General features: G+C 41.9%; 1 protein-coding gene across 2 annotated transcripts in view; it reads left to right on the forward strand.

Moving 5' to 3' along the window:
* Positions 1-432: 432 nt before the first annotated feature.
* Positions 433-21,746, forward strand: part of LOC141084551 (cyclic GMP-AMP synthase-like) — a 29,260-nt gene continuing 7,946 nt past the window's right edge. The window contains exons 1-5 of one of the 2 annotated variants that reach the window (XM_073569332.1): positions 433-1,013; positions 13,365-13,590; positions 15,432-15,686; positions 16,207-16,315; positions 16,438-17,742. In XM_073569332.1, coding sequence (XP_073425433.1) covers positions 588-1,013; positions 13,365-13,590; positions 15,432-15,686; positions 16,207-16,315; positions 16,438-16,483 — 1,062 coding nt within the window. In that variant the 5' untranslated portion in view covers positions 433-587 and the 3' untranslated portion in view covers positions 16,484-17,742. Of the gene's footprint in view, positions 1,014-13,364; positions 13,591-15,431; positions 15,687-16,206; positions 16,316-16,437; positions 17,743-21,746 lie in introns of those variants that run through there. The other variant, XM_073569331.1, reaches the window with a different exon arrangement.

Consider the following 21,746-nt stretch of genomic DNA (forward strand, 5'->3'; position numbering starts at 1 on the left):
ACATTTAGATTACTATTAGGAAATAAGAAAGGAGTTGAGAAAATTGATAAAATTGTGATTGTTTTTGTTAAATAAAAGTATTTTGAAAAAGTTGCATCTTGCCTGCAATAGCAAAGTGGACAAAATAAGTCAACCATTGTATAATATTAGAAATGCTAATATACCTGAATAAAGGGAGATTGTAAATTTATAGCCAAATGTGTGGCTCAAATAATGGGGAAAAGTTAAGATATTATGCATAGAATCACAAAATTGCATACAACTGTTTTTTTCTGCTGTGTAGTTATTTTACATTATTTAATAATTAAAATAATTCACAGTATAAAAGTTACTGTACATGCTCGTGTCTGAACCTGCTTGATTGCAACATGAAAATGCGCAAGCTGTTCCTGTAATTCGCATAGATAGTAGTTTCATTTCTTTGTGAGCACTCTGGCATGGGAGGAGGCGCATGGATTAGAAATAAGAAAGAGGAAATATTTAGTGGACACTCATGAGATATGGAAGCTTGGTGAAGGTCTAACATCCAAAAGAATTGAAAAGCAGGAAAAGTTCTGCTCATTCCTTGTGAGAATAGCACTTAACAAATGTTGGATATTATTATTGCTCTTGCTTTTGCTTTTGTTATTGCTGTTGTCATCAAACAGCAAAAATTAAGCCATGTAAAATATCATTCCATTGATGACAGATGGGAAAATGGACAATGCCAAGGAATAGTGTTTTCAGGAAAGAAAATCTATGGTAAAACTAGTAAAGAAGAAAAAATGAAAATTGCAAACTGTGACAATGGAGACGTCACAAGAAGAAAAGGGAAAACTGCGAATTCCAGAACTCCTAGGAGACTGAACAATGTAGTTGCTAATTTAAGATTGAGGAAGAATGATATTTCAATTGCAGCAGATAAGGTTAATAAGGTTGTAGATGCAATACTAGAATCTGTAAAACACAGCAAAGGATCTATTTTTGAGAAAATAAAGAAAATATCCACTGGAAGCTACTATGAACGAGTCAAGGTAAGACAAATATGTTAATATCTAGTTTAAGAAATCATATGAATCTAATTTGCAGTGGGTTGGTAGCTTAAGAAATCATATGAATCTAATTTGCAGTGGGTTGGTAGAAGTTTATCTTTCAGGTATAGCTTTTAGAAATAGCTTGTGATATAATTTTTAAAAAGCTAGGTAAACTAAATTTGCTAGGTAGTGATCATAATAAACAATATTTTTTTTCAATTTCTTGGTATAAAGGTCAATGCACATGATGCCTATTTGCTGAGAATTTTGCTGCGGAATGCTCAGAGACGATCTTACTGTAAGGCGGCCAGGGTGGTAGTTGTGGCAACTGGCTGTTCTATTCCCATACCCTGGCGCCCCACAGATGAAATATAATGTCTTTCCCGCTGCATGTGCAGTGTGCGCAGCAGTGCACTCACGTTTCCTGTCAGTGTCCCCTTGGCTTTTGTCACTCTGGCTCCGTGTTCCTGAGCTCCACAAACCATTCCAGAGATAAAGTTCTTTTCTAGCAGTTTAACTTTACTAAGCAGTAGTGATGAGCGAGTAGCATTGTTGCTCGGACTTCGTCGTCTCAGCTGCATGATTCGCGACTTGTAGACAGGCTGCATACATGTGGGAATTCCCTAACAAACATGCATTCCACACATGTATTCAAGCTGTCTATCAGTCGCAAATCATGCAGCTGAGGCGATGAAAACTAAATCTCCGAGCACGCCAAAATACTCGGAGACCACCTGAGCATGCTTGGGGACATCCGAGCAACATGCTACTCGCTCATCACTACTGCTTAGTAAAGTTAAACTGTTGGAAAATAAACTTTGTCTCTAGAATGGTTTGTGGAGCTCAGGAACATGAAGCCAGAGTGTCAAAAGCCAAGGGGACACTCAAAATGCACTGTTCCAAATTATCATGCGCAATAGAGTTTTCCAACATTTTATAAAGAACTGAAAATGGTCATTTGTTAGATTTACGGCCTTAAGAGGACACATTTACTGAAATCAAAAGCTTTTTTCAATCAAAAACATCTTAACAGGTCAAGTTACAAGTTAACATAGGACCCCTTCTTGGTTATCACCTTCACAATTCTTGCATCTATTGAATTTGTAAGTTTTTGGACAGTTTCTGCTTGAATTTATTTGTACGATGTCAGAATAGCCTATCAGAAATCCTCTTTTGATGTGAACTGCCTCCCACCCTCAATGCTTGAGGATCCTCCAAAAGTTCTCAATAAGGTCAACATCAGAGAATGATGGTGGCCACATCATGAGTTTCTCTCCTTTTATGCCAATAGCAGCCAACGACTGACAAGTATTCTATGAAGCATGGGATGGTGTATTCTCATGCATGAAGATGGCTTTGCTATGGTTGGCACAGTTCTTTTTGTACCATGGAAGAAAGTGGCCAGTTAGAAACTCTATATACTTTGCAAGGTCATTTTCCCAACTTCAGGGACCCTAAAGGAGCATATGTCATGGGGTTACCGTGACGGAGTGGAGCCAGAAGACCGCAGTGGCGCTTAGAAGAAGCACTTCTTCGTCTTATTAAACTTGTTTATTTCTTCCGGCAGAACAGGGTTTAATTGTGCATGTTGGATATCCCTGTTCTCAGCTGTGCTAGGTTAGCCACTCCTTTTACCTATATAATCTAATCCTTGTCAGAGTTAGTTTTACGCTGCATGGCTAAAAGAGAGAGAGAAGTTGGCATGAGAAGGAGTGCTGGAGGAGTTATAAGTGACTGTTGTTTGGTTTGTACGCTTGGTAATTTCTTATCCTTTTTCTATTTTGGTTTCTTCCCCTTCCTGCACACCCCGGTGGATTCCTCTGTTATATGTGAGTGAATATTTGGTGTGTGGAGTTTTCAGTTACCCCTTGTCTTTGTTGCCCTCTTTGGTGGGTTGGTGTACTGCAGAGCACAGTAGCGCCCCCTTCTCCCTGGGTGGGGGAAGGGAACAATTATTTCAGGAGATAAGGCGAGATGGAGGCCCCGGCGTCTTCGCCAACTGAAGTTTCCTGAGGAACAGGGCGAGCTAGGGAGCTCTTTAGTGTTAGGGCCAGAAAAGGAGCCCCTGATCCCAGGCACCCGACAGCTGTGTCGTGTCATTAACTCTGACCGTTATAATTTTCTCTGATCCATGATGGATCCAGTCTCTGCTCTGAAAGGGCAATTGCAGCAGCTTAGTCTGAAGGTGGCAGATTTACGCACTGTGGTTTAACTATACCCTGATACATCTGGTGTGGGGATCTCATCTATCAAGCAAACCATGTGGAGCCCAAGGTCGCGTTGCTGGACAGGTTTTCTTGGGGATGTTACAAGTTTGTGGTGTTCCGTGAGTCATGTAAACTTTACTTCCGGTTACGTCCGGGATCCTCTGTGTTGTGAGTTCATTTTTCCCTTCACCATTGAGGTCTGATGAACTCCCTCCTCTGGTGAAGGAAGGTAGTGAGGCTGATTACCAAACACATGGGCAGCTAGATGATGACTGGGTGGCTGGAATTGAGGACTGCATATAAGGCTGCCGACGCCCTTCTTCCTGGCTGGTGATTTTCCTGCTGGATTCTTGGAGACCAGTCTGATTCCTACATCTCAAAGCTAAGTTTTTCTGCTCTGCTTTGTACATTTCAGTTTGGTTTTTGTTTTACCTTGTTTTTTGGGAGTTCTGCCATCCCTGGCCGTGGGTGAGCTGAATTCCATTTTTGTCTCTGATCTGTTGATCTTTTGCTCTGTCTTCAGAATATACCTGAGTGCTGATATTGTCTTTTGAAGCCTAGCGTCTTCAGGGCCTGTTTTTCCTATCAGTCGGTTGGCTCATTTTGATAGGGGTTTTGCGGATGGCAGACAGCAGCTTTCCTATCCTGTCCTATGTAGTTAGCTTGGGCCCCATCATTTGCTCAACCTATCTTTCTATCTGTGTTAGTGTTTTCATCTTGCTTCACCGTCATTATATGTTGGGGGCTGCCTATTGCTTTGGGGTCTGCTCTGGGGCAGTTTAGTTTTCCCCCTTTCTGTCTTTAGGCTATATAGTTCTCCGGCTGTGATCGAGGGGTCTAGGGCACCGTACGAACCCCCCACGGCTACTGCTAGTTGTTGTGGATAGGTTCAGGGGTCTGCAATCCGATAGCTGCCAACCTCTCTGGTTTTTCTGGACTTAGCTGGTATTTTGTTTTTTCCTCCTTCGGTGACTCATCATAACAGAATCACCAGCCATACCGCAGAACCTAGGGTACTCAATAGCAGGAGAGAATTGTAAAGGGAAAAAAAAAAAAAAAGAAGAAAAAGTGTCAGATTTTGTCTTTTTTTTTTTTTGTGTGCATATTTTTTCCTCTATGTCTCTGAGGCCGTAGGGGGAATTTTTCTCTCAATGGAGATGAAGCAATTGTCTGATCGTGAAGTGCGGGGAATTTCCGCCTATCTTGCTCATTCACATGCTGCTGAACCAAAGATTCATACTCCTGATGTATTTTTGGGGGATCGGTCTAAATTCTTGAATTTCAAGAATAATTGTAAATTATTTTTTGCCTTGAAGCCTAACTCGTCTGGGAACTCCGCGCAGCAGGTTAAAATTGTCATCTCTTTGCTGCGCGGCGATCCCCAGGATTGGGCGTTTTCTTTGAAACCTGATGATCCTATTCTGAATAATGTGAATGCATTTTTTCAAGCCTTGGGGTTGTTGTATGATGAACCTAATGCTATTGATCAGGCTGAAAAGACCCTGTTGGCATTAAGCCAGGGTCGGGATTCGGCAGAGTTGCACTGTCAAAAATTCCGAAAGTGGGCGGTCCTTACTACCTGGAATGATGGTGCCTTGGCAGCCCTCTTAGGTGGATTCATAACTGGCTTAGTGATCGGACCCAAAGAGTGGTCATAAATGGCTGCACATCCAGTTGGAAGAATGTCTCAAGTGGGGTACCACAGGGCTCTGTCCTGGGCCCTGTATTGTTCAACATCTTTATCAACGATTTAGATGAAGGAATTGAGGGTAAACTGATTAAATTTGCTGATGACACAAAGCTAGGAGGGATAGCTAATACTAGAGAAGAGAGAGAGAGGATTCAAAAAGATTTAAATAAACTGGAGAAGTGGGCAGCAACTAACAGAATGGTTTTTAACAGGGAGAAATGCAAAGTACTACATCTGGGCAATAAAAATGAAAAAAGCATATATAGAATGGGAGGAATAGGGCTAAGTGACAGCACACGTGAAAAAGACTTGGGTATACTAATAGATCACAGACTGAATATGAGTCAACAGTGTGATGCAGCAGCAAAAAAGGCAAATGCAATTCTAGGATGTATTAACAGAAGCATACAGTCTAGATCACGTGAAGTCATTATTTCCCTCTACTCCTCTTTGGTCAGACCTCATCTGGAATATTGTGTCCAGTTTTGGGCACCACATTTTAAAAAAGACATCAACAAACTGGAGCAAGTTCAGAAAAGAGCGACCAGAATGGTGACCGGTCTGCAAACCCTGTCTTATGAGGAAAGGTTGCAGGATTTGGGAATGTTTAGTTTGCAAAAGAGAAGACTGAGAGGAGACTTAATAGCTGTCTACAAATATCTAAAGGGCTGTCACATTGTAGAAGGATCAACTTTATTCTCATTTGCACAAGGAAAGACTAGAAGCAATGGGATGAAACTGAATGGGAGGAGACACAGACTAGATATTAGAAAAAACTTTTTGACAGTTAGAGTGATCAATGAGTGGAACAGGCTGCCACGAGAAGTGGTGAGTTCTCCTTCAATGGAAGTCTTCAAACAGAGGCTGGACAGACATCTGACTGGGATGATTTAGCGAATCCTGCTTTGAGCAGGGGGTTGGACCAGATGGCCCAGGAGGTCCCTTCCAACTCTACGATTCTATGATTCTATGATTCTTTCGGAAGGGTTTGTCAGAAACTGTAAAAGATACTATGGTGGGATTTCCTGTTCCCTCTGGTCTTGACGATTCTATGTCATTAGCCATTCAGGTGGATCGGCGTTTACGTGAACGCAAAACTACACGAGAGATGTTGCCACCTGTTGAACAAATGTCTGAACCTATGCAATGTGATAGAGTTTTGTCTAGGGCGCAACGTCAGGAGTTCAGAAGGCGTAATAAGCTGTGTTTTTTGTGGAGATGCCTCGCATATTATTTCTGTCTGCCCTAAACGAGAGAAACATTGTGCACACACGTTTTCTGTGGGTGGTGTTCAACCCAAGTTTCTTCTGGCAATTACTCTGATCTGCTCCCTGTCCACATTTTCCGCCAAGGCTTTTGTGGATTCAGGAGCAGCTCTTAACCTGATGGACTTGGATTTTGCTAAACGTTGTGGACTTCCTATGACACCTCTGCGGACGCCTATCCCTTTGAGGGGTATTGATGCTACTCCTTTGGCGAAGAATAAACCTCAGTTTTGGACCCAGGTGGTAATGCGGGTCGCCCCAGACCATCAAGAAAATTGCAGATTTTTGGTGTTGCATAATTTGCATGATACCATTGTTCTGGGGTTTCCCTGGTTGCAAATTCATAATCCAGTTCTGGATTGGAAATCTTTGTCTGTGGTGAGTTGGGGTTGTCGGTGTGCCCTTAGTGATGCTCCTGTTTTCTCCACCTGTCCCCAGTCGCATGATGTTCCTGACTATTTGGCTGACTTTTATGATGTATTTAGTGAGAATGAGTCTGCGTCTTTGCCTCCTCATAGGAGTTATGACTGTGCAATTGAGCTGAACCCGGGGTGTAAATTCCCCAAGGGTCGGCTTTTCAATTTATCTGTACCCGAGCACGAGGCTATGCGATCCTATATTAAGGAGGCATTGGAGAATGGTCATATTAGACCATCCTCTTCACCCTTAGGTGCTGTTTTTTTTTTCGTGGCTAAAAAGGATGGTTCATTAAGGCCTTGTATTGACTATCGTGCCCTCAACAAAATTACTGTTAAATATCAGTATCCGTTACCCCTGATTTCTGATCTATTCTCCAGAGTTAAAGGTGCTTGCTGGTTTACCAAGCTTGACCTCAGGGGGGCGTATAATCTTATTCGCATTAAGCATGGGGATGAATGGAAGACGGCGTTTAATACTCCGGAGGGACATTTTGAGTACCTGGTGATGCCTTTTGGGCTCACTAATGCCCCTTCTGTCTTCCAGTGCTTCATGAACGATATATTCCGAGACTTTGTGGATACATTTTTGATTATCTATCTGGATGATATTTTGATCTTCTCCAAGAATTGGTACTCTCATGTGGAACATGTTCGGACTGTGTTCCGGATTTTGAGGGAGAATTCCCTGTATGTCAAGGGATCGAAATGCCTTTTTGGGGTACAGAGGATTTCATTTTTGGGATTTATTTTGTCTCCATCAACTATTGAAATGGACCCGGCCAAGGTACAGGCCATTTATGATTGGGTTCAGCCCACTTCTTTGAAGGCCCTCCAGAAGTTTTTGGGTTTTGCTAATTTTTATCGGAAATTTATAGCTAATTTTTCTGGTATTGCCAAGCCATTGACGGATTTGACTAGGAAGGGTGCTGATGTGCTGAATTGGTCTCCGGAGGCTGTTTCTTCCTTTCAGAAGCTGAAGCGAAGATTCACTTCTGCTCCGGTTTTGCGGCAACCTGATGTCTCACTCCCGTTTCAGGTGGAGGTGGACGCTTCTGAGATTGGTGCAGGAGCGGTGTTGTCCCAAAAAGATCCTGTGACATCTAAAATGAATCCTTGTGCTTTCTTTTCCCGAAAGTTCTCCCCATCCGAACGTAACTATGATGTGGGGAATCGGGAACTGTTGGCCATGAAATGGGCATTTGAGGAGTGGAGACATTGGTTGAAGGGAGCCAAACACCAAGTCGTGGTCCTTACTGACCACAAGAATTTGATTTACCTGGAGTCGGCCAAGCGCTTGAATCCTAGACAGGCTAGGTGGGCCTTGTTTTTCACACGTTTTGATTTTCTGGTCTCTTTTCTTCCGGGCACTAACAATGTCAAGGCAGACGCCCTCTCTAGGAGTTTCCTTGCTGATTCTCCTGTTGTGACTAAGCCTGCATTTTTGTGGGGCGAGACAGCATTTTTATTGATACCATTTTGGGATAGGTGTGACATTTTGATCACTTGATCACGGCATTTTTTGTGGAGTTGCCGCTATCAAAAAAAGTTATTTTGGAGTTTTTGAATTTTTTTTGTTTACAGTGTTTACCGATCAGGTTAATTGTTTTTATATTTTGATAGATTGGACTTTCATGAACGCGGCGATACCACCTATGTATTTTTTTCAAATATCTTTATTTTCAATTAGGTTAAAGGGGGTGATTTGAATTTTTTAGGTTTATATTTTTCATATTTTTTAAAACTTTTTTTTAACTTTTAACTGTACTTCATAGTCTCCTTATCGATCCGATCACTTGTGCTATATACAGCGATGCCACAGCACACACACACAAACAGTACACACACACAATACATATACAGTATAAACACACACACTACAGACACAGTATATACACACAGTACATATACAGTATATATATATATATATATATATATATATATATATATATATATACACACACACACAGACCCATAACTTGCACATATACACATTAATCACATACACATATACTCCCTCTTTTCTGCAGACAACTGGATTTCTTCATCATGCACACAGGCCTGACCCCTCTCTTCTGGTCTCAGCCCGGCATCCTCCCAGCACTAATCATCCCTCACTCTCTCCTGTCTGGACTGCTGGTGACATCACAGCCAAGGGAGGGAGGAGGCGCTCAGTGTCAGAAAACTTCCTCTTGTTCTCCTCACAGCCCTGGTCCCACCCACCTGCTCTCATTGGTTTCTACAGCCCCCCTGCTCGATTTCATTGGCAGAGCGCGCTAGAGACAGGAGCTGTTGAAGATCTGAACTAGGTTACATGTGTCAATATGTATATCAGCCATGCTGCCCTGAGCAGGAGATAGGGGATCCCACCCCGGTGAGCAAAAGCAAAGAGGGGGGCCTGGACTGGGCAAGACATGCCGCTAGAGTGTCTCACCTGTCCGGGCCCCCCTCTGCTCACTGGGCCCCATTCACCAGTAATAGCAGTTGTGCCCTGATGGTGACCCTGGTCATTGGGAAATTATTTTGAATTTTATTATCTGCCAACGCCATAGGGTTTGCAATAAAGTGGGGAAACATATATTATACTCCGTTGCCTGTAATGGGTCCTGCTAATTTTATGTAAGGTCAGGGTGTCAGTTTCTTAGTGGTGCAGTGTGTTGTGCAGTGGCAGTGACTTTGAGTATGTAAGTAGGTATAACACTGTTAGGGCGCAGTGAGATAGCTGTATAAATTGGACTGAGATTCTACTGCAATGTTCAGACTATCCGAAGTTCTCCCGACCCGAGTGTGACAGCTGCATAGACATACAGTATATAAAGCTATCACGCCCCGGTCATGAGAGCCAGTCAGTGCATTGCGGTCTGATGTATATGGCCATCTGACTGCTCCATTTCAGGAGCTTGCACCTGTGACACTAATTCACTACAACTAAGAACTCTTAGTCTACATTCCCACGATGAGCTTTTGGTGAGTTTTTGATGCAGCAGAATTTCTGCACTATTTTTGAGCCTATCATTTAAATTAGGTTAGTTGTGTTTTTTCATTGCGTACATTTTTTTAACATGTTTTTATTGCCTTTTTTACTATACGTTTTTGTCTATTTTTGATGTGTTATGCGTTACATAACGCTGCTTTGTTTGTGATACTATCTGGTATTTGGCTTGACGAACCTTTATTGCTATAATAAGGTATGGATTACATGCTGCGGAAACGCACTAAAAGCGCATGGGCATTTTTTACCTGCAGATTTTTCTCATCTCAAAAATCCGTACAGAAAACTCAACGTACCAGTAAGAGATATTGACATGCTGTGGAATAAAAACACGCACCGCAGATAAGTTTACGCTGAGGTAGAAAAAAAGCACAGTAGGCATGAAATTTCTATACATTCCGTCCACTTAGCTGGAACTGGAAGACACTGCATTTATGATGCAGCAAAAATATGCAACGTCAAAAACGCACCCAAAGTTCATCGTGGGATCAAAGCCTAAGAAGAGAGAGACTTTAGTAGACAGCACTAGTGTTTGCAACAGGTGGAAATGTGGGCCTGTGGCACTGACTGGTTGAGTGTGCTAGCAAAAGTCAAGAGTTAAAGCGTTTTTCACTTGAGTTCTCAAAGGTGCATAATTACCTAATATATGCATTGTGTTAATGACAATGGACCAGTCATTAGTAAAGAGTAACTGTCTTTATATCATAGCTGTAGAGAAAGACATGGATCGCACATCCAAAAAATCATGCATTGGTCTAATGCTGCTAGTCACAATAAACCTTTCAGTGCGCCCCTAACGTTTTTCTAGCCTTGGTGTGGTGCAATCAACCACATTCTGCTACAATAGTGCACCAGTAGGGCGGGTGACCTGGTGTCTCACGGTACCCATGCAGCAAGGCTGAGCCCACATGAATTCAGGCCATACCACCCCTCATGCAGAGCATCACAACACCAATACCAAGTGAAAGAATGTGAAAAACTCACCTTTCACATGTGCTAGACTGAACTGAGAGTCAAAATAGGAGAAACCCCTCTTGTAGTCTCCTGCTAATTAAAAACACCAGGACCAAATGAGAGGAGTGCTGGTCAAAGTAAAAGGGAAAAAGAGGGGACAGATCATGTAATCTATCATAGCTGTAGAGAAAGACATAGACCGCACATTCTAAAACCATACAGTGATCTAATGTCACTAGGGAAAAATTCACTAAACAGAACATTTAGAACAGACTGTATGAAGACCACTGCCACGTCATAGTGAACCTCTTAGTGGGTCACTCCCCATGCTGGTGCGGTGTCGCTTTGGCAGTGGTCTGTGCATGATATCGTGCCTTTTAGGTTAGGAATTAGGGACCCATTAGTTCACTGTGACGTGACGGTGGGCTTCATATAGTCTGATTAGAATGTTAAACTAAGAACCTTATGTTCAGCTTTGTAATTTTTTGCATAGCGGCACCAGATCAATTTAACATTTTTGGATGTGCAGCCCATGTTTTTTTCTACAATTATAGTTAAGATGTCTTTGTCATCAATATCATGTGCACACTGGGGAACCTGAAAAAGGGCATGCCAAATAACAGGTGTGGCCGAATCCAAGTTTTGTACCTTACTTAACAATATTTTCCTGCTATATCATTTCATTTCGGTTCCAGTAATTGTAGATCTCATACTGAAACCAGACACTGTTAGCCAGGCAATATAAGTGCTTCTCACTAAATTAGATTAGATTATCATCAAAAAGGTAATTTATTTCATTTCTTCAATTCAAAAAGTGAAACTCATATTATAAAGAGTCATTACAAACAGAGTGATCTATTTCAAGTGTTTATTTCTGTTAATGTTGATGATTATGGCTTTCAGCCAATTAAAACTCAAAAGTCATTAGCTCAGTAAATTAGAATAATTAACAAAAAACACCTGTAGAGGCTTCCTAACCATTTGAAAAGGTCCCTTAGTCTGTTTCAGTAGGCTCCACAATCATGGGGAAGACTGCTGACATAACAGATGTCCAGAAGGCAGTCATTGACACACTCCACAAAAAGGGTAAGCCACAAAAGATCATTGCTAAATAAGCTGGCTGCTTACAGAGTGCTGTATCCAAGAATATTAATGGGAAGTTGAGTGGAAGCAAAAAGTGTGGTAGAAAAAGGTTGCACAAGCGACCGAAATAATGGCAACCATGAAAGGATGGTTAAGACAAGGCCATTCAAAAATTTGGGGGAGATTCACAAGGAGTGGACTGTTGCTGGAGTCATTGCTCCAAGAGTCAACACACAGATGCATCCAGGACATGGATTGTAAGTGTCACATTCCTTGTGTCAAGCCGCTCATGACCAATAGACAATGCCAGAAGTGTCTTACCTAGGCCAAGGAGAAAAATAACTGGACTGTTGATCAGTGGTCCAAGGTGTTGTTTTCAGATGAAAGTAAATTTTGCATTTCATTTAGAAATCAAAGTCCCAGAGTCTGGAGGAAGAGTGGAGAGGCACACAATCCAAGCTGCTTGAGGTCTAGTATGAAGTTTCCACAATCAGTGATGGTTTGGGGAGCCATGTCATCTGCTGGTGTAGGGCCACTGTGTTTTATCAAGAACAAAGTCAGCGCAGCCGTCTACCAGGAAATTTTAGAGCACTTCATACTTCCCTCTGCCGACAAGCTTTTTGGAGTTGGACATTTCAATCTCCAGCAGGACTTGGCACTTGTCCACACTGCCAAAAGTACAAATACCTGGCTTAAAAGCAACAGTATCACTGTGCTTGATTGGCCAGCAAACTCGGCTGACCTTAACTCCATAGAGAATCTTTGGAGTTTTGTCAAGAGGAAGATGAGAGACATCATACCCAACAATGCACACGAGCTGAAGGCTGCTATCAAAGCAACCTGGGCTTCCATAACACGTCAGCAGTGCCACAGGCTGATCGCCTCCATGCCCTGCTGCATTGATGCAGTAATTGATGCAAAAAGAGCCCCGACAAAGTAATGAGTGCATTTACTGAACATACATTTCAGTAGGCCAACATTTCAGATTTTAAAATAATTTTTTCAAGCTAGTGTTATAAAGTATTCTAATTTACTGAGATAAAGACTTTTGGGTTTTCATTGGCTGTAAGCCATAATCATCAACATTAACAGAAATAAAGACCTGAAATGGATCACTCTGATTGTAATGACGCTATATAATATGAGTTTCACTTTTTGTAATGAAGAACTGAAATAAATTAACTTTTTGATGATATTCTAATTTACTGAAAAGCACTTGTATATAGCGCCACTAATTCCACAGAGCTTTATAGACATTATCAGCACAGTCCCCATTGGGGCTCACAATCCAGATTCCCTATCTTCATGTCTTTGGAGTGTGGTAGGAAACCCATGCAAACATGGGGTGAACACATAAACCCCTTGCAGATGTTGTCTTTGGTGGGATTTGAATCCAGAACCCTAGCATGGCAAGACTATAGTGCTAACCAATGAGCCACCATGCTGCCTTTCACATGTATTTATTAGGAATAAATACATGTGAAGCCTGGTTTGGATAGATAAGAAAGTGTGATAGTTAAAACAAGAAAATAAATAAAAAACTTAAGTAAATGAGGGAAACTTGGACACATCTATATTTTTTAATTTGGGATTTCATTTTCATATCTTGTAAATGAAGAGTAAACATCACACTGAAGAGGACACAATACCAGACAAATTTAATAAATGTGCTTGTCTTTTTCAGATTTTGCCTTGTCCTTTGACCAGTCATAGCATGTCTAACTAATCATTCTCTCTTTCACAGATATTAAATCCAAATGAATTTGACATTATGTTAGAAATATCTCAAAGATCTAGCAAATCAATTATAATGACAAACCTTGACAAGAAAGGTCCTTACTATACACTGAGTTTTAAAGATCGAAAACCGTCAACCATGCTTAAATATCTAAATCTGGAAGGGAACATTTCAGGAAGTGAGATTGTGAAGGAATTCAGACATCTTATTAAGCAAGTAATTTGCAAGCCGGGTGAGTATATATTCACCGGTCATCATATATTCCACTATACATATATATGAATGCCTTTGTATAAATATATGCAGAATTTTTTAGCATGGGGAAAATGCTAACCATTTGTTTTGAACACTTTTACTCAAGCTAATATCAATTCTGTTGCAAAAGCTGCTTCACCCGAAGAGCGAATCCTCACAGTAGTATCACTTGTAGCTCCATTAGTTTGTGCTCCACTGTCAGGGCTCGCTCACACTTGTGTATAAATCGGACGACTACAATCCGATTAAAAAAACGGACTTAACTCGGACCAATGTCATTCATGGAGGCCATGCAGATCTGTGTAGGTTTTCTCAACTGTATTTGGCATGCAGCAATTTCCCTCCAAAATCGGACAGTATGAGAAAAAAATCACTTGCCATACGGACCTATCAGTATGTCATCCGATTATCAGGGGTACATTACAATTCTGTATATATAGGAAAGTGCAAATGGATGGCAAAACAAGTGCTAGTAATATCCCAAAAGTAATAGGAATGAAAAAATAACTTTTACCCATGCCAAAGGAGTTGAAAAGAAAAGTATTGAGTGAGGAAAAGAAGTGCTTATTCTGGCTTTATTAGGGATACAGTGAGCGTCATGTTGCCTCCATCCTTAAAATTTCTAAGATGGCAGTCCATTACAACAAGGTCAAGCAGCAGACATTGGGGACAACAAAGCTACAGACCAGCAGAGGGTGAAAACGACTCTTCACTGACAAGGATGACCGTCATCTTATTTGAATGTCACTCAGTAATCGCAGGATGACATCAAGTGACCTACAAAAGGAATGGCAAATAGCAGCTGGGGTGAAGTGCACAGCAAGAGCAGTTCGTAACAGGCTCCTAGAGGCAGGGCTCAAGTCATGTAAAGCTAGAAAAAAGCCTTTCATCAATGAGAAGCAAAGGAGAGAAAGGTTGAAATTTGCCAAAGACTATAAGGATTGGACCATAGTAAGGTTATTTTCTGTTTTTTTCCGGCAGGACAATGCGCCATGCCACACAGCTAGGTCAATCAGTGTGTGGATGAAGAACCACCACATCAAATCCCTGTCATGGCCAGCCCAATCTCCACACCTGAACCCATTGAAAACCTCTGGCATGTAATGAAGAGGAAGATGGATTGTCACAAGCCATCAAAAAAATAAGAACTACTTAAATTTTTGTACCAGGAGTGGCATAAGGTCACCCAAAAGAAGTGTGAAAGACTGGTGGAAAGCATGCCAAGACGCATGAAAGCTGTGATTCAAAATCATGTTATTCCACAAATTATTGATTTCTGAACTCTTGTTAAAACATTAGTATTGTTGTTTCTAAATGATTATGAACTTGTCTTCTTAGCATTATTTGAGGTCTGCAAGCACTGGATTTTTTTGTTATTTTGACAATTTCTCATTTTCTGAAAATAAATACAAAAGTTAGTGCTTGGAAATTCAAAGACATGTTGTCAGTAGTCTATAGAATAAAAGAGCAATTTACATTTTACTCAAATATACTTATAAAGAGAAAAATCAGACAAACTGAACATTTTGCAGTTGTCTCTTAATTTTTGCCAGAGCTGTATAATCCCTAACATAGCTCTCCTTTAGTCTGCCAGGCTCACCCTCTACATATGTCTGGCCCTTACTAGTGGGAAACAGGAATCGTATGCTCTCTGAACATTTTTAGGGCGTGAGCACACATTCTAATGCTTTCCTAACACTGGCTTTGATTCAGCCATGTCACCAGCCGCTTAGTGCAATAACTCTTAAAAGATACAGCACAACCCTTGCTCCCATTGAGCCCCATGTCAGGCTTCAACTGTGTATATATTTCTCATAGGAATGGAAGAGGTATATCTACATGAAAAAATTTCTCGGAGCCCTGCAGAAACTCTTATAATTAAAAATGAACCTCAAGACATATCAGTGGATCTTGTCATTGCCCTTAAAATAATCAATGAATGGCCCGAAGAAACTAATTTTGGAATGAACATTGATGATTGGCTTGGCATGAAGGTAAAACAGGAATATAAAAAAAGTCACTTCTACATGGTGCCCAAACAAGCAGTGATGGGAAACAAAACACAGAATGCAGGTAACCGTTTTTTTTTCTAAATGTATTATATTAGTACAGTATATTGATAGAAACTGTATTTACTGTCAGATTTCCTCCCAGATGGTTCATACTGCGTTATGGCAGTCTGTTAGACGGACTGCGTTACACCGTGGCATAACGCGGTGTAACGCAGTCCGTTAACGCTGCCATTAACCCCTATTATCGGGCACATCGCTAATGCATGCCATAATCGGCGTGCGCTAGCGATGTGCCATCATTCTGTGACGGAGCCTCGAACGCGGGCTGCAGCGTCTGAAGCTCCGTCACCGCTATTGCAGATGAAGCATCTGCGCTAGCAGTATAGCATAACGCAATCGTGTTACGCTATAGAGTGTTAACGCAACCCGTCAATGCTATGCGTTGAACGGGCTGCCCAACGCAGTATGAACCTGGCTTTAGAGTTTTGGTCCTATTACTGAGGTAAATTGTCATCAGCATATTAATAAAATATTGGTTATTTATACAACAGTGAAATAGCCGGAAGCTTTTATTTTTACAGATATATGGCGAATTTCATTTTCAAACATTGAGAAGAAAATAATAACCAAGCATGGAAATGAAAAAAACTGTTGTGGAAATAAAGCAAGCAAAAAAAAGATGTGCTGCAGGTAAGAGGAAAAAAATTACTCTTCTTAAGTCCTGAAGCCCAAGAAATGCAAAGGGGCTGCACTTAGCGCTAGATACATGATGTAATGTCCTAAGATGCTCTGCATCTCACCATTTTTTGCAGCTATACCTTGATAATACAGCATTTCATGGAGCATGTTATTGGCTGATTTAGTATGAAGTTGGAAGCATACAGGAGTACAGTAGGACATCAAAAGAAGTCTACGGGTTCTATTTTATGACTCTTCTATTCCTAAAAGTGTGCAAGTAAAATTGGGGCTGTAAAGGTACTTTATGGTCTTCTTGTTTTTTTTTTCTCTCAGCCAGATCTAAACATACAGTCAAGATCTCTTAAAATGGTCTCCTGGAAGGGTTGGCCTTTAAAAATAAAAAAAGAAAGCCAATCAGTCCTTGGATCCTTCTCTACACTGACTGCCAGTGTCGGACTTGGGTATCAAGGGCCCACCAGTAACACTGACCTTGGGAGGGGGCCCTCTTTTCACCTGCATGCAAATATTACACTACCCCTGGTCACAAATGTACCTATATCTCCTTATAATAATAAACTGAGTAGCTTGTTTAATGAATGATGACATGCTGCTTTTTTCTGTACAGAGTGAATCAAGTGAATTATGCCAAGTACTGCCCATACAAGGGAGTTGGAGGCCCAAATCTGCACAGGGGCCCACTGGGGATTGCCGTGTTACCCTATGGGCCAGTCTGAGTCTGCTGACTGCTATATAAAAAAAAAACCTTCTAGTGATTTTATGCCACCCACAAAATAATCCTGAGGAATTAGGACAGGTGTGAAGTTTCCTCGTGATGTGGGCCTTTTCGTTTTGTGGCCAACATGGCCTCCAGACCAATATCCGGCTATCATTGCATCTAAGACAAAAGTTGGATTCATCACTGAAGAGGATCAACCTTCAATCCAGAATCTATTGCTCTTGCCCTCCATCATTATAGCATCTCAGATTAATGATGTGAGGTCACTGAAAAGGCTTTCATGATGGAACATCACACCGGTCCTATTTTCGGGAGAAAAAAGGAGGATGTCAAAAGGAATGATAGCCTGGCTTATCTATTCTTCAATCCATGTACGCTAACAGCTCCGCATTGTTGATTTGATTGTAGAACCAGCAGTATGGTCATTTTTCCAAACCAACCTTTGTGGCCAGAATGTGTTACCATGGCCTACAGCATCTCTGGTCCTCTCCCAACGAACAGGTCTACGTTGTCATTGGTTGGAAATTGCAATGGGAGCTGTCAGCTTTCAATATTTAGTATCAGCATGCCCAAGTATAGCGAGGCAGAACATTTCTCAGACAACATTAATAAGCTCATTCATAGCAGTCAAGGCACATAAGTACATATATTTCTGCTTGTGGTTCTCATACTTAATACTGAATAAATTTAAATGTTTTGAAAATTTTGTTTCCATTTTTTCATCATTTGCATATCATTAACCCCTTCCTGACATTTGACGTAAAACTAAATGTACATCATGAATCAGGAAGGAGTTTCCACTTCGTGACGCACAGTTACCGTATTTTTCGGACTATGAGACACATTTTCTTCCTCCAGAAATGTAGAGGAAAATGGAACGTGCATCTTATAGTCTGGATATACTGGCTGTGGCTGTGATGGGGAGGTCGGGGGAGTGGTTTCAGCAGAGCAGTAGGTCACAGAGGCAGGAGCCGGCTTCTACGGCTAACTCCTGTGCCCGCTGCTAAAGAGAAATGAATATACACTGCATTCCACACCTAGGGCTGGCGTTAGGGGCAGGCAGACCAGGCAGCTGCCTAGGGCCCCCCACTCCCCCAGAGGCCCCCAGCTAGTGGCACATCAAGCACCCGCTATGGGGCCCGTGAGGCAGGGGGCCCACCTGCCGCTAGCGCCGACTCCCCCCGCCACCGCTGCATTGAACTATACTGGCGTCTTCCGATACAGTTCAAAGCAATGATGGAGGAGAGAGCGTCAGCTGACGCTCCCTCTCCCATCATTCACCGCCTGCCTCTGACACTGCAGGTGTGCGTTGACGTCATCGCGCACTCACTGTGTGCCGGCAGTGCAGCCGCTGAGACAGGAACCGGCCTGGAGCAGCGCGGGCACGAGGAGAGGTGAGGATTGTGTTGTTATTTTTACTATAACAGTGAGTACAGGACTGTGGTGCCATTCTAGGGGGGAGATGCGGGCTGTGCTATATACTACGTAGGCTGTACTATATACTATGCGGGCTGTGCTATATACTATGCGGGCTGTGCTATATACTATTCAGGCCATGCTATATACTATGTGTCCTGTGTAATTTACTACGTGGCTGTGTTATATACTATGCGGGTTGTGCTATATAATATGCGGGCTGTGTTATATACTATGCGGGCTGTGCTATATACTATGCGGGCTGTGCTATATACTATGCAGGCTGTGCTATGTACTATGCAGGCTGTGCTATGTACTATGCGAGCTGTGCTATATACTATGCGGGCTGTATTATATACTATTGGGGGGTATATTATATTCTATGGGGAGGCTGTGTTATATACTATGTGGCTGTGTTATATACTATGGGGCATACATTATACATTATATTCTATGGGGGAAGCTGTGTTATATACTATGGGGGGTACATTATGGGGAGGCTGTGGTATATACTTTGGGGGGCTACAATATATTCTATGGGGAGGTGGGCTGTATTATATTCTGTGGGGGGGCTACATTATATTCTATGGGGGGCTGTATTAGATTTTATGAGGGAGGATTGAATCATACTCTTTGATGTGGCTACATTATATTCTATGGGTAGGTGGGCTGTATTCTATTCTATTCAGGGCTACATTATATTCTATGGGGGCTGTATTATATTTATTATATTCTATGAGGGGTGATTGCATCATACTCTATGAGGGGGCTACATTATACTATATGAGGGGGTTACATTATACACTGTGGGGTGGTTGCATTATACTCTGGGGTGGCTGTATTATGCTCTATGGGGTGGCTGTATTATACTATATGTGAGCTGCATTATACTGTATCGAGGACTATGGGGAATACATTATACTATATGAAGAACTATGGGGTGCATTATACTATGGGAAGTGAATTGTACTACATGGATGACTATGGTGGTCCATTATACTATATGGAGCACTATGAGGAGTGTATTATACTATGTGGAGGACTGAGCAGTGTATTTTAATATATGGAGGACTATGAGGAGTGTATTATACTATATGGAGGACTGATTAGTGTATTATACTATATGGAGGACTGAGTAGTGTATTATACTATATGGAGGACTATGAGGAGTGTATTATACTATATGGAGGACTATGGGAAGTGCATAATACTATATGGAGGACTGAGGAGGCAAAATGCTGCATATTCATCGAGTGATTGGATTGTTTATGCCGGAACAGAAATCATTGTTCTCAGCAGCACATTGCCCGGTGTAAACTGTAGATGTGCTGCTTATAACATGATACTCTATGGTGATCTATTAGTGATCCATTAGTGATTGTTCTGTCCCCATCATTCTTTCTCAGACGGTGGAAAGAGGCCGGGAAACAAGTGTTGAACGACTTCAATATTGACGATCACGCTCATTTAGCGTCCTGAACTCAGCGCATGTAAATACAACTGAAAAGCTTCTGTGTGATGTGCAATATGTTATCATTTGGGGCCCCATTTTAAACTTTACCTAGGGCCCCACTTTGCATAAAACCGGCCCTGTCCACACCCATGGGCGTGGAGGGCAATGAATATTCATTTCTCTTTTATGGCATCCTGGTATGATTGGCCCCCATCTGGGTCCTGATATGCATGGTCCCATCCTTTCCTTATCCTGGTATGATTGGCCCCATCAGAAAACATTAAAAAAAACCCATTATATTCACCTTCCCTGTGTGCCCCCGCAGTGCCCTGCTCGGATCCCAGCAACTAATTTATACTTGTAAGCAGTGCATGACAGGGACGTCATGCGCTGTTTGCAAGCCGAAGGGCAACTCACGGAATACTCAATGCTCTGCAGTGCACACCGGGACTGTGTGCGCGCAAAGCAGTGAGTATTCATTGCTCTCTAGTGTGCACAGTGTCAGCCGGAGCCTTCCTGCTGTTACCGGCGGTCACGTGTGCCGATACTTAAGAGAAATGAATATTCTCCTCTCATAAGTAATGGCACACGTGACTGCCAGCAGCAGTAGGAAGGCTCCGGCTGACACTGTGCACGCTAGAGAGGATAGGAATAAGGGGGCCATGCATACCAGGTTAGGGGTGAGGGAGCCATGCATACCAGGATAGGAATGAGGGGGGCCATGCATACCAGGATAGGGGATAATAAGTACAGAATTGACCACATTTTTTTACTTCAAATTTTTCCTAATTTCCTCCTCTAAAACCTCCTCTAGAACCTACGTGCGTCTTATGGTCAGGTGCATCATATATTCCGAAAAATACAGTACATCATGTTGATGATGTGAGCACAATAGCTATGCCCATGTGATGATGGTGAGAAGCTCTGCTCATCTGTTAGTCACGCTCCTGCAGCAACTGGCAGGACCAATGCCAGCACCCCCCTGGATGTTTCGCCCACTAAATACAGTGATCAATAATGATTGCAGCAGTTAGAAGGTTGTGAGAGTGAGGGGCCTCCCTCTCTCACCACATCAGCCCAACTGTGTTGCGATCATGGGGACGGTTCTGCCAAGTAGTAATCCGTAATATTGACCTTTGTATAACCCGTCCCGTCCCCACCATTGCTTTCTGCCCATGCCTAATCTGAGAGCAGGATATTGCAGAGACAGAGACCATGACTTCGCGAACTGAGCTTCTTGCTGTATTCTTGATAAAATCACTGTTTTATGGGCAGTAGATTTTTTAATACAGGACAAGCAAACCTGAAGCCATGTAGTTTTTCACATTCATGAGCTCACTGTAACCCCAAACGCACCGATAGGCAGTTTTCTTCCTCTTCACAGCATACACAAAAAGCTGTCAATCAGTGGGCAGGGTTACAGAAAGTTCAGAATTTAGAGAACTGTTAGATCTACAGTAGAAAAAAACTGATTTGATCAAAATTACAGCACACAGCCCAGTAAGTGACACATCTCTGGAATCAGGGATTTGCAGATTTCCCCCTACATCATGCTGCTCTCAGGGTAGCAAAAACCTGGTAACAGAATCCTTTTAACCACTACAATAAATACTATAGAACAAAAAGGATAAATTGTGCTTTTTTTCCACGGTGCACACAAAGTAAAATAAAATGCAATCAAAAAGTCGTATGTAGATAAAAATGGGATTACTGAAAACATTGTCTTGTCCTGCAGAAAAAAAGGTCACATTCAGCTCTTTCAGTGGAAAAAAAGGTAAAGCACTCAGAATGTGGAAATGTATAAAGCTTTTTTCCTACAATATTGTGTCCAAACAGTA

Source organism: Dendrobates tinctorius, unplaced genomic scaffold (assembly GCF_039654945.1).
Source record: "Dendrobates tinctorius isolate UK_male_01 unplaced genomic scaffold, ASM3965494v1 ptg000024l, whole genome shotgun sequence".
Classification (NCBI taxonomy): Eukaryota; Metazoa; Chordata; class Amphibia; order Anura; family Dendrobatidae; genus Dendrobates; species Dendrobates tinctorius.